Genomic DNA, 16,315 nt, shown 5'->3' on the forward strand with positions numbered 1-16,315 from the left:
AAAAATACAAAAAAAATTAGCCGGGTGTGGTGGCGGGTGCCTGTAGTCCCAGCTACTTGGGAGGCTGAGGCAGGAGAATGGCGTAAACCCGGGAGGCGGAGCTTGCAGTGAGCCAAGATCACGTCACTGCACTCCAGCCTGGGCGACAGAGTAAGGCTCCGTTTCAAAAAAAAAAAAAAAAAAAAAGACACTGGAATCCTTCCCAACAGCGTGGCTATGTGCAAAGGAATTCACACTAGCTTCAGCAGCCCAGACAGAGCCCTGGGAGAATTCTTTCCCTGGGAGACTAGTGCTGGGCAAAGCGACCTGGCTAGTTCTTAGTGACTCAGTTTCTCTTGTCAATGGAGATCAGTGGTGAGGTCTGACATCTGTTTCATGAGCGTCGTGGAGATGAATGAGCTCTTTAAGATTCCCTGATGAAAGGCAGAGTAAGGTCAAGTGAGCACTAGAGCCGTCAGCTGACATCCACACACATCCACTGAACACCCAAGAACCCCCTCGTCTGCCCAGATGGTGGCACGAGATGTGCCACTTCCGGCCTGGGCCTCAAACCCATCGCCACTGCTGCGTTCCATAGGAATCGCCATCATCAGGTCATCGCCAATGACCATTCTAGATTTAAGAACGTCACTTACTATCAACAGAGACTTTTCAGAGCACTCAAGGTAATAAATTTTGTTCTTCCTGCCTACAGTTGGGACAGTCTATCCCATTACAAGAGAAATGACTTCATCGAAAAATGTACTGTGCAAATGAAAATTGAACTCTGAGTTCCTTTAAGGACCTGGACTCTGAACTCAACTCGCCAGCCGGGAGGGAGGGTGACTCATCCCACTAGTTATGTCAGCAGCTCCCTGAACCCCCAAGCAGGCGCAGTGCAGCCTCGGACAGCACCGCCACCCTCGCCAGCTGGCAGCCCAGTGACTCCACGGCCTGGGGCCGATGGCTTGGGGCCACACAGCCTGCTGACTAGCATCTCTCGCTGCACTTCTCTGTAGATGATACAGCTAATGTCTGCCAGTCACATCTGCAACACTGACTGTCGTGGGGCAAAGTCATCACCAGCCGCTCTGGCACACACCACCAATCACACCCTATCATGGGGCTGGGACCTCTTGCTGTGCAAGCACACAGAGCCAGCCCTGCTGTGGAACCAGACACCAAGGTTGCCCCAAGTCTCTACAGGGGAGCAGAGGATGCAGGCCCTGTACACAGATGTGAGGACGGCAATTCTCTGGGGCCTCCAGCAGGCACCTCATCACCTGCTATGCAGAAGCATCAAGCAGCAGAGCATCATGGTCTGTGCATTCCTTGGGCACCACCTGCCTCAAGGTCGCTGAGCACTGCTCAGACCCCCTGGCCTGCAGCCCTGTCCCACCTCACCCACCAGGGGCACCCCACACTCTACCAGCCGTGCTGCTCAGCCAGGTCCTCCAGCTGCCACCAGTCCACAAGGCAGCACGGAGGCGCTGAGTAACTGTGGTGGCAATCTGGCATCGCTGCAGCATTTTGACCTTGTTATACACAAGTTTTGGTGTGCAACAGATTGAAAATTACAAGCCTGGTCCTTCACCGCAGGTTAAATCTGAGAAGCACGACTAAAAGGGGAATGAGAATTTGAAAGACCCTGAGCCCTGGGTGTCAGAATCAAAACAAACCAAAACCTGGCGACACACAGATCACCAGGTTGTCTGGGCTGTCTGTTTGTACAAAGGACATTCTATCAGCACAACAACCTCAGCTCTTCCCTGCAGCTCAACAGTCCTGGTCTGCCCTGAGACAGCGCTTTCCTCAGTCCATGTTTGGGCGTCAGTTAATGTTAATCCTACAAAAACAAAAGCATGTCCCTCAAGCTCAGCAGCCAAAAGCAGATGGTGGCCGGGTGTGGTGGTCCACGGCTGTCATCTCAGCACTTTGGTAGGCTAAGGCTGATGGATCACCTGAGATCAGACATTCGAGACCAGCCTGGCCCACATGGTGAAACCCCGTCTCTACTATAAACACAGAAAAAATTAGCCAAGCGTGGTGGCGTGCACCTGTAACCCCAGCTACTCAGGAGGTTGAGGCGGAAGAACTGCTTGAACCCAGGAGGCAGGGGTTGCAGTGAGCTGAGATCGTGCCACTGCACCCCAGCCTGGGAGACAGAATGATACTTTGTCTTAAAAAAAAAAAAAAAAAAAAAAGGCCGGGCGCGGAGGCTCACGCCTGTAATCCCAGCACTTTGGGAGGCTGAGATAGGCGGATCATGAGGTCAGGAGATCGAGACCATCCTGGCTAACACGGTGAAACCCTTTCTGTAATAAAAAACACAAAAAAGTAGCTGGGCGAGGCGGCGGGCGCCTGTAGTCCCAGCTACTCAGGAGGCTGAGGCAGGAGAATGGCATAAACCCGGGAGGCGGAGCTTGCAATGAGCTGAGATCCGGCCACTGCACCACTGCACTCCAGCCTGGGCGACAGAGTGAGATTCCGTCTCAAAAAAAAAAAAAAACAAAAGCAGATGGTGAATTAAGTGAACCTAACCAGAGTGTGGCCCTGTCAGCCTGGACGCTGGCAACTCCCATTAAGGCTTGATTGTCTTGTCAACAAAGAAACAGGGAGACGCCTTGAGCAGCAGGACAAAGGTCACCTCACAGGGCAGCGGTCAGCAGTACCACGACTTCTCATTACAGACGCTTGAATTAAGCACAGTCCAAGGTCAACAGAGGCTACAGCCCTCAACACTGCAGTGAGGAGACCCCGGAACCTACAGTGAGAACAGGTGACCGCTCTCCTCTCATGGCTGGTCAACGTCTTGGGGTCCTACTGCATGCCAGGCACCCTGCAGGCTGCCTCTTGAGAAATCAGTCAGTGAGGGGAAAAACATGTGCTTCAGAGATGAAGCAGTAGTTAGCTCCCAAAAGATACTCGTGCACATTACGAGGTCAGTCCATCCATGTAACAGGAGGACAAACGGAGGCCCTGACAAGCTGACGGTGCGATGGGATCAAGTACAAATGCCAACAGATGCACCTGTCCAGCCCACCAGCCAGGTAATCCGGTCCTGCCACTCACCTCCAGAACACACTACGGGTGAGAACAGAGGCCAGTTGGGCTCTCACTGCCTCTCTGCATGGGCCCCCTGCGGGGTGAACACAGGCCTCTCCCTCTAACCTGGCCCAGCTGAACACTCTCCTTCCCCCAGACACCCCTGTGGTACTGGGGCTGGGAACTCGTGGTCCACATTAAGGACTGTCTGTTTTCAAATGTTATCAAGTTTATTTTCACTGGTATTCTGCCAGCAAAAACGAAAGGACTTCTGGTTTATGGCCACACCACACGGACACGAATGTGGAGGGCAGCACAGGGCCGAGGCCAGGTCACACGACAGGCTGCCAAGGTGTGCGCTCCACAGGTTGTGTGTGGGCTGTGCCGCCTCCCAGCCTGCCCTCCTGAAGGGCCTTCCAGATCTGGCAATCTCAGACTGAAGACTGAGATTTTTCTTTTTGGGGTCCCACTTTCCAAAGCCTGGGCATTCAAGAAATAGCCCCAAAATACTGCCCCCTTTGAAGGGGCAATTTTGGAACACGACAACCCAGTGGGGTCCTGCACTGCAGCACTGCCCTCCAACTCTCACAGCAGGGTCGGGGCAGGCAGGCCCACACCACACTTCTAGCCCACGGGCACTCCACTGAAGCACAGCCTTCCCCCCGCCTTCCCGGGCTCAAACACCGGAAAGCACAGAAAGTCCCCAGTGGAAAAACAAAAACCCAAAAGCCAGGCTCAAAGCAAGGTGAACCCCACCTGGAGGACACCACAGTGACAACAGTAGGAATGGTCTTAACGACAGTCACACTAGAATACACACGACACGCAGAGGTCAAGATGAAGACCTAGTTCCTCAATTTATGTCTAACTGGCTGCACAAACAAAACTACGGTGGGGATGACCAACCCATCTCGAGGTCTTCAGATCAGCCATCTTTGACTCTAACTGCCATTCTGCTGAGACCCACGCTTCTTCCAAACTGCCTTACTCCGGCTAACGTGACCACCTCGCCTTTCATTTCCTCAGAGGGGTCATCTGAAAGGACCACAGTGTGGCCAGGAGCCAATGCTGACGGAAAAAAAAAAAAAAAATTCAGCTGTGCCCAACCCTACTCAAATAACTGGACGTGTACCCTGATGGATGGCTGTCTGGGGGGGGTCCAACCCCAGGGAGTCAGAGCCACAGCCGCCTGCAATCCCGTATCCAACATGACTGTATGCCCAGCGAGAGGTGAGGCCTGGAGGGTAGAACGCTGAGTGAGGAGACAGCCTTCCACCCTCCACCTCTGGAATCACTTGGTGACAACCACACCAAAATTTGTCTGACTCTATCTTTGGAAAGCACAAAAGTTGTTTGACAAGGTCTCAGAGAAGAGAAGAAATAGTTTCAAAGTACTTCTTTCTTTTTTTTTTTTTTTAGACAGAGTCTCACTCCATCACCCAGGCTGGAGTGCAGTGGTATGATCTTGGCTCACTGTAACCTCCGCCTCCCAGGTTCAAGTGATTCTCGTGCCTCAGCCTCCCAAGTAGCTGGGACTACAGGCAGCCACCACCACGCCTGGCCAATTTTTGTATTTTTAGTAGAGACAGAGTTTCGCCACTTTGGCCAGGCTGGTCTCGAACTCCTGACCTCAAGTGATCCGCTCGCCTTGGCCTCCCAAAGTGCTGGGATTACAGGCGTGAGCCACCACGCCTGGCCCAAAATACTTCTCTTTGATGCCTGCCTAAAGGTGGTTAATGGACTGGCTTTGCAGTGTAACTCAGATCCTGGGATTAAAACTTTCCCCAAAATCTACTGTTCTATAAATAAGCCAAACGACTTCCATTTACCAAGCACCCTGACTTCCAAAACACTGCCAAGAACACATCCAGCTGACCACCTGGTATAAATGTTCAAACAGTCAAACCCAAATGTCTAAGGCCTGCTTACTCAGCAGGCCACTAAGGCATATGTACAGGTTCAAAAGCAACAACATGGCATATGACGGGGTTACCCGGCAGATTAACCAGGCACCCGAAGTATGAGCCACCCATATGTATGGATTCAGCCTAACGCTGTCAGCCCACCGGGTCCTGAGTTCTCTCTCTGGTGAAAAATGGGAAGGGAGTGAGGCTGGGTACTGTCCACATGTGGGTTCATCTAAAAGGTATGACCAGAGGCATTACTGACATCCCATGGGATTCCTGACCCTGGCTGACAAATGCCCCAAAAGCTAGGGCTGCTGGAACAGAAAACAGCTCCCCTCAAAGGTCTGCAGCAGCCCCTCTGCAGGCACACCGCCTCAGGCTACATATCCTCAAATGCAAGGGGTCTTGGAATAACTCGTGCACTGCACAATCCCACTGACAAGTGCAGAAAATTGTTACTTTAAAATTACAAACTTCCGCCAGGCACAGTGGCTTCCCAGCACTTTAGGAGGCCGAAGTGGGCGGATCACTTGAGATCGGGCGGGCGTTGGAGACCAGCCTGACCAACATGAAGAAACCCCGTCTCTACTAAATATACAAAATTAGCCCGGCGTGGTAGCGCATGCCTGTAATCTCAGCTACTAGGGAGGCTGAGGCAGGAGAATCGCTTGAACCTGGGAGGCCGAGATCGCGCCATTGCCCTCCAACCTGGGCAACAAGAGCGAAACTCCGTTTCAAAAAAGGAAAAAAAAAAAAAAATTACAAACTTGAAGATTTAAGCCAACCTTTCATTACACTTGTGTTCACGTGCATATTTTTCCATTGTAAATATGACACACCCCAGAACGTTCTAATCCCATGTTTTTTGAAATCTACCGTGAGACTGTTATAGTCTAAAGGACAGCTCATGAGTACAACTACTTCATCTGCCTCTCACTTCGCCAGCATCTTAACCCTGGGTGACTTTCTCTACCGTCACCTAAACTTAACCCTTGCTCATCTGCACTCAGTCACCGCTCCAAGGCCAAGGGGCACAGGCGAGAGAGAACCCCCAGCGGTCAGTCATCAGGGCGGCTGCGAGGCGGAGGGCAAGCTCCGCTCCCAGCCGGGCCACTCCCCCACTCCCACAAGGCATTTGGGTCTTTCTGACATTTTCCCCCACGCGTGCAAGACGCAGGGGCAGCCTCTGTGGGGGGAACCAGACAGCCCCGGACCGGGCTGCGGAAGAAAGACCGTGGCCTTTGTTTACTGCGGTGACCTTAGGCGTGGAGGAAGCCGACGCCCGCTCCGCCGCCCCGGCCTCGCCCCCTCCCCGCCCGCGGCCCGCTGCCCCCACCCCCGCCCTGCCCCTCCCCCAGGCCCGCCTCCCCACGCCCCACCCAGCCCTTCCCGGGTCCGCTCCCCACGACCCTGCCCCTACCCGGGTCAGCGCCCCCGAGCCCATGCCCCACCCCGGGTCAGCTCCCCTGTCCCCTCCTCCCTCCAGACCCTGCGCCCCCGACCTGGCCCTGCCCCTCCCCCACGTCCGCTCCCCACTGCCCTCCCCACCCCTGGCCGCGCTCGCCTAGTGGCCGTTGGGTTCTGGCCACGACCCGGCGGCGCCCCGACTTGCACGCAGACCCCGCGGGGGCCGCCACTTCCTTCCGCGGTCGCGATTGGTCTTGGCAGCCGCCGGGCCCGGGTCCTCGAACGGCGGGCGGGGGCGGCGGGGCCTCACCGAGATAGATGTCTCCGAAGGAGCCGCTGCCGATCTTCCGGCCCAGCCGGTACCTGTTCCCGACTCTCAGCTCCATGGCGGCGGCGGCGGCGGCCCGGTTCGCTCCTGCCCTCCCGGCCGCTTCCTGGGTCTGAACTCCGGGAGGCGGCGCCGCTGCTGCCGCTACTGCGGGTCCGGCTGCCGGCTCCGCCCCCCTCACGGCCCCGCTTTCACCATCGCTTTCCTCTCACCCCGCCGCTCCCAGCGCCTCAATACGGGGCGGATGGGACAGTCCGAGCGCCGCCGCCGCTGCTCCGGCCCCTGCCGACCCCGCTTGCCCTCTCCCCGCCGCGGATGGACTCGGATCTTCCGGGCCTAAATCCCCCTTCAGCTGCCTAAAGGAGCCGCCGCCATCGCGCTGTGACGTCACTTCCCCTAGCAACCCGGTGGGGCGGGGCCGCGGCGCTCCGGGGGCGGGGCCTGGCCCTCGGGGGCGGGGCCGGGCGGGGCGAGCGCTCCAGGCCTCCTCCCAACTCTGCGCAGGGCCAAGCCCTTCTGCCCCGCACCGTCCCGTTACCTCGGGCCGCCAGCCCCTTCCACCTGCAGTCTCCCGCTGCTCTCGCGGGGGCTTTTCGTGTGTCCCCCGAGATGTCGAGGAAGCCAGATGAGTTCCTCGCGACAGGCGGTGCCTTTTGCAGGAGGGGACAGGTAGCTGAGGCCTGGACAGAGTGACAGGCCAGGCTCAGGGGACACAGGGGAGACCCCCTCACTGGGCTACCAGTTCCCGGGCTTGGGGCTTCCCAGGACGTCAGCGTCTGCAGCCTTACCTCCTGACACCTAAGGCCAGAGACAGAGCGGGCCCACGCCTTCGGAGGTCCTGATGTCCAGCTTGGAGATCAAGGGCAAAGCCACCACCTTTCACAATACGAGGCCAGACCACCTGCCTCCCGCCAGTCCCTGCGGCCTGGAGACCGAGTCAACATTCTTATCTGTGTTGGTTCTGAATGTTCCTCCTTGCAAAAGAAAACAAGGAGTGGACGTTCAGGCTGATGGCCAGCTTCAAAGATTGGGGCCTTTGATTCCCATCGCTGGGAAGAAAGCCCTTCAGACAAGCCCCCTGGGCTGCGGTGCATGGGGACCTTGAAGAACCCGTACCCATGGTCCCACATCCATGTATGTTGAGACCTGTCACATCCTCGCTGAAACTCAAGAACGTGAAACAGGTGAATGTGTGTTTTGAGGCAGTAGCATACCAGGGCTCTGGTGTGGGCACCACAGCGTGAGTGAGACAACAGCCTCAGCCCGTCCAGGTCACTGCAGAAGAGGAAAGCAGCCCCCGCAGGCCCCGCAGTGGTGCCCGCCTTTCTCCACCCCCAAGTCCTTCCTCTCCACCCCTCAGCTCCAAACAGCTGGAGGTCGGGTGGGGGAGGCAGGTATCCATTCCTGAAGTTACACAGCAGGGCCTGGAGACAGGAGACGCCACCGGCCATACCACCGTCAGTCACTAATGAGGCACAGGCAGTCGGAACTGCCCAGTTTCTGAGTTACAGGAGCCTGGGGTGGGGGCTGCCAGACTAGTAAAACTGACCTTATTGGCAGGATCGCTCATGGCTTTTCTGTTGATGAACAGAGCCCAGTTCTCCCGCGGTGACTGTGATCCTTCTTCCTGGGGAGTCCTGCTCTCCCTGACCAGGGGCACCTGCCCACCTGTCAGCTGCTCCTCCCTCAGCTGGTCCTCCTGGGCTCTGATGGCCCCAACATTTCTAGCTCTTCTCACCCACAGTGCCCCAGCTTCATGCAGCTGCAGCAGGTACTGTGCCCGTCTGCCTGGCTTTTGTGTGTTTGTGTCTTGACTCTATAACCCATGCACACAGGGCTGTGGTGTAGTGGGGATGGCCAGAGCCCTGGGAATGTGCGGGCTGGGCAAGGTGAGGGAGGCTGATTGCTGTGGCTCCCCCACTACCAGCCCCAGACACAACAAACTGACAAAGGAAGAGGACAGTGGTGCCCTGGAGCCCCGGGGTCAGAGAGAGGAGGACAAAACAGATGTGGAGCCCAGAGAATGACACCACCCCTTCCGAAAAGACAGGATGCAGACATGGCATGAACAGGACATCCTGCAGCCAGAGCCCCAGGTTCTGAGCTAGAAAACTGTCAGCAGGGGGCTGAAGCTGAGGATAGTCATTGCCAAGGAACAGCCTCCGTCACAGGGGAGACGCTTGCACAGATGCGGTGATAAGGGAGGGATGAGGGGTTGGTGACTGCTGGGAACAGGCGTGTGAGGCAGAGTCTCCAGGCATGGTCTGTGGGGTGGTTTGATGATACTAGGACATCTTTCAGACTAGAAGGACGTCCCGACCTGCAGGCTGGAAAGCCCCCTGAGCTCCCAGCAGGACGTATGAGGGCGAGCCCACACCCGGGCCCGTCCTGATACAACTCCTGAACACCACAGTGTCTCCTTTACTGTTGCTATCCAGAAATACCTGAGGCCGGGCGCGGTGGCTCACACCTGTAATCCCAGCACTTTGGGAGGCCGAGACGGGCGGATCACGAGGTCAGGAGATCGAGACCATCCTGGCTAACACGGCAAAACCCCATATCTACTAAAAAAATACAAAAAACTAGCCGGGCATGGTGGTGGCGCCTGTAGTCCCAGCTACTCGGGAGGCTGAGGCAGGAGAATGGTGGAAACCCGGGAGGCGGAGCTTGCAGTGAGCTGAGATCGGGCCACTGCACTCCAGCCTGGGCGACAAAGCGAGACTCTGTCTCAAAAAAAAAAAAAAAAAAAAGAAATACCTGAGGCTGGACAATTTATGAAGAATCATGATGTAATTTGTATATTTGTCCCTACTAAACCTCATGTTGGATTGTAAACCCCAAGGTTGGAGGTGGGGTTTACACTGAGTGGTGGCTGAGAGGTGGCTGGACCATGGGGGTGGATTTCTCAGAAATGTTTAGCACCATCCCCTTGGTGCTGTCCTTGAGATAGTGAGTTCTCCCAAGATCTGGTTATTTAAAAGTGTGGGTCACCTCTCTCGCTCGCTTGCTGGCTTCTGCTCTGGCCACGTGAGTTGCCTGTTCCCCCATTGCCTTTCACCATGATCTGAAGCTTCCAGAGGCCTCCCCAAAAGCCAAGCAGGTGCCAGTACCATGCTTCCTGTCAAGCCTGCAGAACCATGAGCCAAGTAAACCTCTTCTCATTATTTATTTATTTATTTATTTTGACACAGGGTCTTGCTCTGTCACCCAGGCCAGAGTGCAGTGGTGTGATCTCGGCTCACTGCAACTTGCGCCTCCCGGGTTCAAGAGATTCTCCTGCCTCAGCTTCCTGAGTAGCTGGGACTACAGGCACACGCCACCATGCCTGGCTAATTTTTCTTATTTTTTGTAGACATGGGGTCTTACTGTGTTGCCCAGACTGGTCTCAAACTCCTAAGCTCAAGTGATCCATCCACCTCGGCCTGCCAAAGTGCTGGGATCACAGGCATGAGCCACCATGCCTGACCCTCTTTTCTTTTAAAATTGCCCAGTCCTAAGTATTTCTTTATAGCAAGGCAACCACAGCCTAACATAGCTCATGATGCTGAGGTCTCGAAAGTTCAAGATCGGGCGTCTGCCCCTGGTGAGGGTCTTGCTGCCTCCACTCGTGGCAGAAGGTGAAGGGGAGCTGGAGTGTGTGGAGACCGCGTGCGGGAGGGAGCTGGAGGAGTAGGGAAGTATAGGCCTTTTTTTTTTTTTTTTTTTAAAGATGGAGGTTGCAAACTCCGCCTCCCAGGTTCAAGCGATTCTTATGCCTCAGCCTCCTGAGTAGCTGGGACCACAGGCACCCGCCACCGCACCCGGCTAATTTTTGTATTTTTAGTAGAGACAGGGTTTCACCATGTTGATCAGGCTGGTCTCAAACTCCTGACCTCGTGATCCACCCGCCTCAGCCTCCCAAAGTGCTGGGATTACAGGCGTGAGGCACCGCGCCTGGCTGTGCAGGCCTTTTTAAAAAAAAGCACGTCTTGCTGGAACTAGTAAGAGTGAAAACTCACTCATTACCAAGAGGACAGCACCAAGCCATTCGTGAGGAATCCACCCCCATGACCCAGACACCTCCAACACTGGGGATCAGATTTCAACTGAGGTTTGAAGGGACCAACACCCAAACTATAGCAACAGGGAAAGGAAAGTTTATGGATACCCATTTAGAAAGAATCTGCTAAGAAAGGGAAAGAATCAGGCCGGGTGGCTCACACCTGGAATCCCAGCACTTTGGGAGACTGAGGCAGGTAGATCACCTGAGGTCAGGAGTTTGAGACCAGCCTGGCCAACATGTGAAACTCTGTCTCTACTAAACATGCAAACATTAGCGAGGTGTGGTGGCACGTACCTGTAGTCCCAGCTACCCAGGAGGCCGAGGCAAGAGAATCCCTCGAATCCGTGAGGCGGAGGTTGCAGTTAGCTGAGATCCTGCCACTGCACTCTGCCCAGGCAACAAGAACGAGACTGTATCTCAAAAACAAACAAACAAACAAACAACAACAACAACAAAGTGAAAGAATCAGACTGGCTTGGGGCTCTGCTGTCACCTGCCCGTGACCTCCCCAAAGCGTGTGTCAGAAACTGACCTGCCTAGTGCATCAGTGGAATGGGTGCTTTGGAGGGGGGCTCGGATCGTGAGGCCCCGCCCTCATGAATGGCTTAGTGCCTGGTGAAAGGGCTTGATGGAGGGAGTTTGGTCCCTTTTCCCCTTTTGTCTCTCTGCCGTGTGAGGACACCACGTTCCTCCCCTCTGCAGGACACAGTAACAAGCTGTCATCTTGGGAGGAGACACCAGGCCCTGACCAGACGCTGAACCTGCCAGCACCCTCATCTTGGACTTCCCGGCCCCCAGAACTGTGAGAAATCAATTTCTGTTCTTTATAAATACCCAGTCCGTGGCGTTTGGTTACAGCAGCACGAACAGACTGAGATAGCGGCTCACACATAACTGGAAGCTGCAGAAAACACCTTCAGACAACCAAGACGGCTCCCAGGACTCATGCCTGGCACAGACGCCATCTGCCTGGCAGGGCGAAGGAAGGCGTCTGTGGGTGTGGGAGGATGCCGAGTCTAACACCCTGAGCCCAGCCAGGAAGGGGCCAGGAAGGCCTCCCTGTGAACGACGAATGAAACGGAACCCAGATCTCAGACAGGGCGGGGAAGGGGAGGGGGCACCACGTCTAGCAGCACTCTCTGTGTAAGTCGGCACCTGTGCACACCTGCATGCACACATGTGTGTTGTGTGTGTATTTATGCACACACAGTACACAGGTGCACGCACATCATGTACATACATGTTTGCGTGTGTGCACGTGTGTACGTGCATGTACACAGCATGCATGTGTGTGTATACTTGCATGCGTGCTAACATGTGGCAGAGAATAAATAATGATCACCTCTCTGGAACTGGGTGAAGTAAGTGCTAAACAGATTTTCTACAGGAAATGCTGCTGTAAGGAATTCCTCTGTAGGCTAGCACTAAAACCTGGAAGCTGGGGGCAGGGAGCAGTGGGGAGCAGAAATCTTCCCAGAGCTCTCATCAGAAGTGAGGAAGGCTGGATACGGTGTCTCACGCCAGTAATCCCACACTTTGAGAGGCAAAGGCAGGAGGATCACTTGAGCCCAGGAGTTTGAGACCAGCCCGGGCAACATGACGAATCCCCATTTCTACAAAAATACAATTAGCCAAGCATTGTGGTGTGCACCTGCAGTCCCAGCTACTTGGGAGGCTGAGGCAGGAGGATTGCTTGAGCCCTGGAGGTCTAGGCTTCAGTGGCCGTGATCGCACCACTGTACTCCAGCCTGGAAGACAGAGTGAGACCCTGTTTCAAAAAAAAAAAATGAATGATGGCCAGGCACGGTGGCTCACACTGTAATCCCAGCACTTTAGGAGGCCAAGGCAGGTGGATCACTTGAGGTCAGAAGTTCGAGAACAGCCTGGCCAACAAGGTGAAAACCTGCCTCTGCTAAAAATATGAAAATAGCCGGGTGTGGTGGCGGGCGCCTGTAATCCCAGCCACTCGGAAGACCGAGGTGGGAGAATCACTTGAACCTGGGAGTGGAGGTTGCAGTGAGCTGAGATTGCACCACTGCACTCCAGCCTGGGTGACAGAGTGAGACTCTGTCTCAAAAAAAAAAAAAAAAAGGAGGCACTAACCGAAAAAAGAAGGAGGCAGTAACGTGCTACAACACAGACAAACCTTGAAAACACACGATGCTCAGCAGCAGAAGCAAGTCTCGAAAGACTCTATACTGTATGAGTCCATTTACATGGAATGTCCAAAGTAGGCAGATTCATCCACACAGACTGTGGATCGGTGGTCGTCAGGGGCTGGGTGGGATGTGGGGAGTGACTGCTAATCGGGAGGGGGTTTCCTTCCCTTTCGGGACGGTGAAAATGTTTCAGAACTAGACAGAGGTGAGGGTTACATAATATTGCAAATGTACTAAAATTAACCGAATTGTATACTTTCAAATAGTTAAAATGATGAATTTTGTTATGTAAATTTTGCCTACATTAAAAAAAAGTCCAGACGCAGTGGCTCACGCCTGTAATCCCAGCACTTTGGGAGGCCGAGGTGGGTGGATCACAAGGTCAGGAGTTCGAGACCAGCCTGGGCAAAAAGGTGAAACCCCGTCTTTGCTAAAAAATATAAAAATTAGCCCGGTGTGGTCGTGCGCACCTGTAGTCCCAGCTCTCGGGAGGCTGAGGCAGGAGAATCGCTGGAACCTGGGAGGCAGAGGTTGCAGTGAGCCAAGATCGTGCCGCTGCACTCCAGCCTGGGCGACAGAGTGAGACTCCATCTCAAAAAAAAAAAAATTAATTTAATTAAATTTTTAAAAAACCCAACCTAGGCAACTAGTGAGACCTTGTCTCTACAAAAAAATAAAAAATTAGCCAGGTGTGGTGGCTCACACCTATAGTTCAAGCTACCCAGGAGGCTGAGGCAAGAGGATGGCTTGACCTCAGGAGTTTCAGACCAGCCTGGGCAACATGGCAAAACACCATCTCTACAAAGAATATAAAACTCAGCCCAGCATGGTGGTGCACACCTGTGATTCCAGCTACTCTGGCGGCTGAAGTGGGAGGATTGCTTGAGCCCTGGAGTTTGAGGCTTCAGTGAGCTGAGATTGCGTCACTGCACTCCAGCCTAGGCCACAGCAAGACTCTGTCTCAACAACAACAAAACAAGAGGCTGGGCACAGTGGCTCATGCCTGCAATCCCAGCTCTTTGGGAGGCAGAGGCAGGAGAATTCCTTGAACCTGAGAGGCGGAGGTTGCATTGAACTGAGTTCACGCCACTGCACTCCAGCCTGGGCGACAGAGTGCAGAGCGAGACTCTGTCTCAAAAAATAATAATAAACAAAACAAAACCTAGAAACAAAAACCACCAAAACCCACGAAGCAGCCCTGAGTCTGGAGCCAACTCCCTTGCTGGGTTAGAGGTCCTCACCTCCCATCCCACTTGCAGTTTCCTGAAGACACCAATGTTGCCCCACCCCTGAGCCTGGGGGTGATGAAGATGGACAAGCCAGCCCTGCACAGATGAAGGCCACTGACAGCTGCACAAGGAGGGCTGCGGTTTGCGGCTTCCAGCAGCTTTCAGGGGGAGGGGACTTCAGTCCGATAAAGGATGCCGGCGTGGAGGTTCCCAGATGGGACCTGGGGGTGGTATTCCAGGAGCTAGAGGCAGTATGTGTTCCTGCGTGTGTGCATACAAGTGTACGCGTGTGCACGTGTGCATGTGTGCCCGTGTGTGTGCATGTGTCCGTGTGTGTGCATGTGCCTGTGTGTACCTGTGCACGCATGTGCATATGTGTGTGTGCATGTGTGCACGAGTGTCCGTGTTTGCATGTGTGTGTTCACGTGTGTGCATGCATGTGTGTGTGCACAGGTGTGTGTGTGCGTGAGTGTTGGGCAAACCTATCTATCACCCACCTGCTGGCCAAAGGTAACTCCAGGAAGTGCTGGGATCACCCAGGGCTCAGGTTAGACAGAGGCACGGGTAGAGCTGAGGAAAGCAGCCCTTCATGTTCCCGAGGCTTCTAGCCAGCCCTGGTGACTAATTGGGCAGAGGCGAGCAATGCCCAGCCCACGCCAGGCAGGAATGGAAGTGAGTTCATGTTCCACCTCCCACGACTTAGCCCAGGCACCGACGAGGCCACCACGAAGGCTGGGACGGCGATGAGGTTGCCCTAGAGATGCCCTGTGCAACATGGCAGCCGTCAACCACATGTGGTTATTTAAATTAATTAAATAAAAGTAAAAAGCAGGTCTTCAGGCTCCGAAGCCACATTTCAAGTGCTCGGTGATACTCGGAGTGGTCAGGGCTGCTGGAGACCAGTGGTTTGGACCAGAGGTGATTTCATTCTCTAGGGGGGATGTGGCTGCTGCCACAGAGAATGGCCTGGCCCTGAGTCAGTAGGGCTAAGGCAGAGACCCCCTACTCCCTGCCCCAGACCCAGCCCTGATTCATGCCCCTGGCAGAATCCACGGTAACGGCTGGCTACGAGGGAGAGCTTTCCATGCACGTGGCTCCTTCCATGGCTGGTTTACCTGGTCAGGTGAGGGTGTGAGCCTTGAAGAAGCCAGGTGGGAGGAGGGGTTCGGTTGTACTGGCCCTTGGTAGGGCTAAGGGTGACCCACGTCTGTGGTCATCGCACGGTGGGGGCTGCATGCCCCGATGGAGTTGGTTCCCATCAGACATTTTGAGTCCTGAGCTGGGAACCTATTGGGGGTGGAACCTGCCCCATACCTGGACCCTCACACCTTCCCCCACATAGCCCACAAGGTGATGGGCCACCTGGGCTGGGTGCTGCTCCAGTTTTTGTGTTCAGAGGTCTTCCAGGGTTCCCAGGCCCAGCCCTGCATGCCTGGCTCAGGAGCACCCTCCCTCGGCCCTGGGGCCCGTCCTTAGCCTGGCAGCCCTGGGCAAACCGTGTACCCTCTAGTCAGCTTCTCCAGGGTGACTGGCAGTGACTGAAGTCCCTGTTCCCTGTTCCACCCTCGCTGTGCAGGGCTGGGCACACAGGGCACCATCAGTGCACTGTCTGCAATGGCCGAGAAGCCGGCGCTGCATGCAGGAGGAACGACGTGTCCTTGCCACTGCCCTCATTTGTGACTTGGACAGCCACTCCCAGCAGGATGGAGTCTTTCCTCCAGAGCCAGGGGAGGAGTGAGGCCTGGCGTCCGGGTGGCACCTGCCTCACCCAGGTCGCAGAGAGCTGTTCCTCGGCCGCCTCTGCCACTGGAGGTGTGGGCAGGTGATGGGATGATGCCCACAGGAGTGCAGGGGATGCAGCCCTGGCCCAGCCTGCAGGAAGTCGGAGGGGTCCCCACCAGGCCTAGGGCTGCTGCCCCATCCCCCTCCCACCAATGAGTCCTGCTGCTGGCTGGTCAGGACAAAACTGGAAGGGTCATGCCTGTCCCCAGCTCCCAGAGGTCTCGTTCCTCTCTCGTGGCTGGCACGGAACCAGCAGAGAGGCCCAGCCTGCGTGCTCTTCAGCACCCCAGGCACCATCCCGGCCAGCTGGGGAGCGTCTGTGCCCAGATGCCCTTGACATCCCTCTTCTCTGCATCTCACAGCTGTGTGGGGTGACTGGGCATGAGTCATCAGCCACTGGGGCCTCCCACCTGCCCCAGGTGAGCACAGCCTCTGTA

The 16,315-nt window shown here is 55.3% G+C and overlaps 1 protein-coding gene and 1 long non-coding RNA gene across 6 annotated transcripts in view; one reads left to right on the plus strand and one right to left on the minus strand.

The window, feature by feature from the left end:
• The window catches only part of LOC105469335 (casein kinase 1 delta), a 33,438-nt gene extending 26,388 nt beyond the window's left edge, over positions 1 to 7,050 (minus strand). For 3 of the 5 annotated variants that reach the window (XM_071081880.1, XM_011720273.2, XM_011720274.2), the window contains exon 1: positions 6,649 to 7,050. In XM_071081880.1, coding sequence (XP_070937981.1) covers positions 6,649 to 6,724 — 76 coding nt within the window. In that variant the 5' untranslated portion in view covers positions 6,725 to 7,050. The remainder of the gene's footprint in view (positions 1 to 6,648) is intronic. The other 2 variants (XR_011615228.1, XM_071081877.1) reach the window with 1 other exon arrangement.
• Positions 7,051 to 7,181: 131 nt separating this feature from the next.
• Positions 7,182 to 13,174, plus strand: LOC105469338 (uncharacterized). The gene is made up of 3 exons (XR_979908.3): positions 7,182 to 7,850; positions 8,258 to 8,437; positions 11,411 to 13,174. It is a non-coding gene; the product is annotated as an uncharacterized lncRNA (long non-coding RNA).
• Positions 13,175 to 16,315: the final 3,141 nt, after the last annotated feature.

Source organism: Macaca nemestrina, chromosome 17, assembly GCF_043159975.1.
Source record: "Macaca nemestrina isolate mMacNem1 chromosome 17, mMacNem.hap1, whole genome shotgun sequence".
Lineage (NCBI taxonomy): Eukaryota > Metazoa > Chordata > Mammalia > Primates > Cercopithecidae > Macaca > Macaca nemestrina.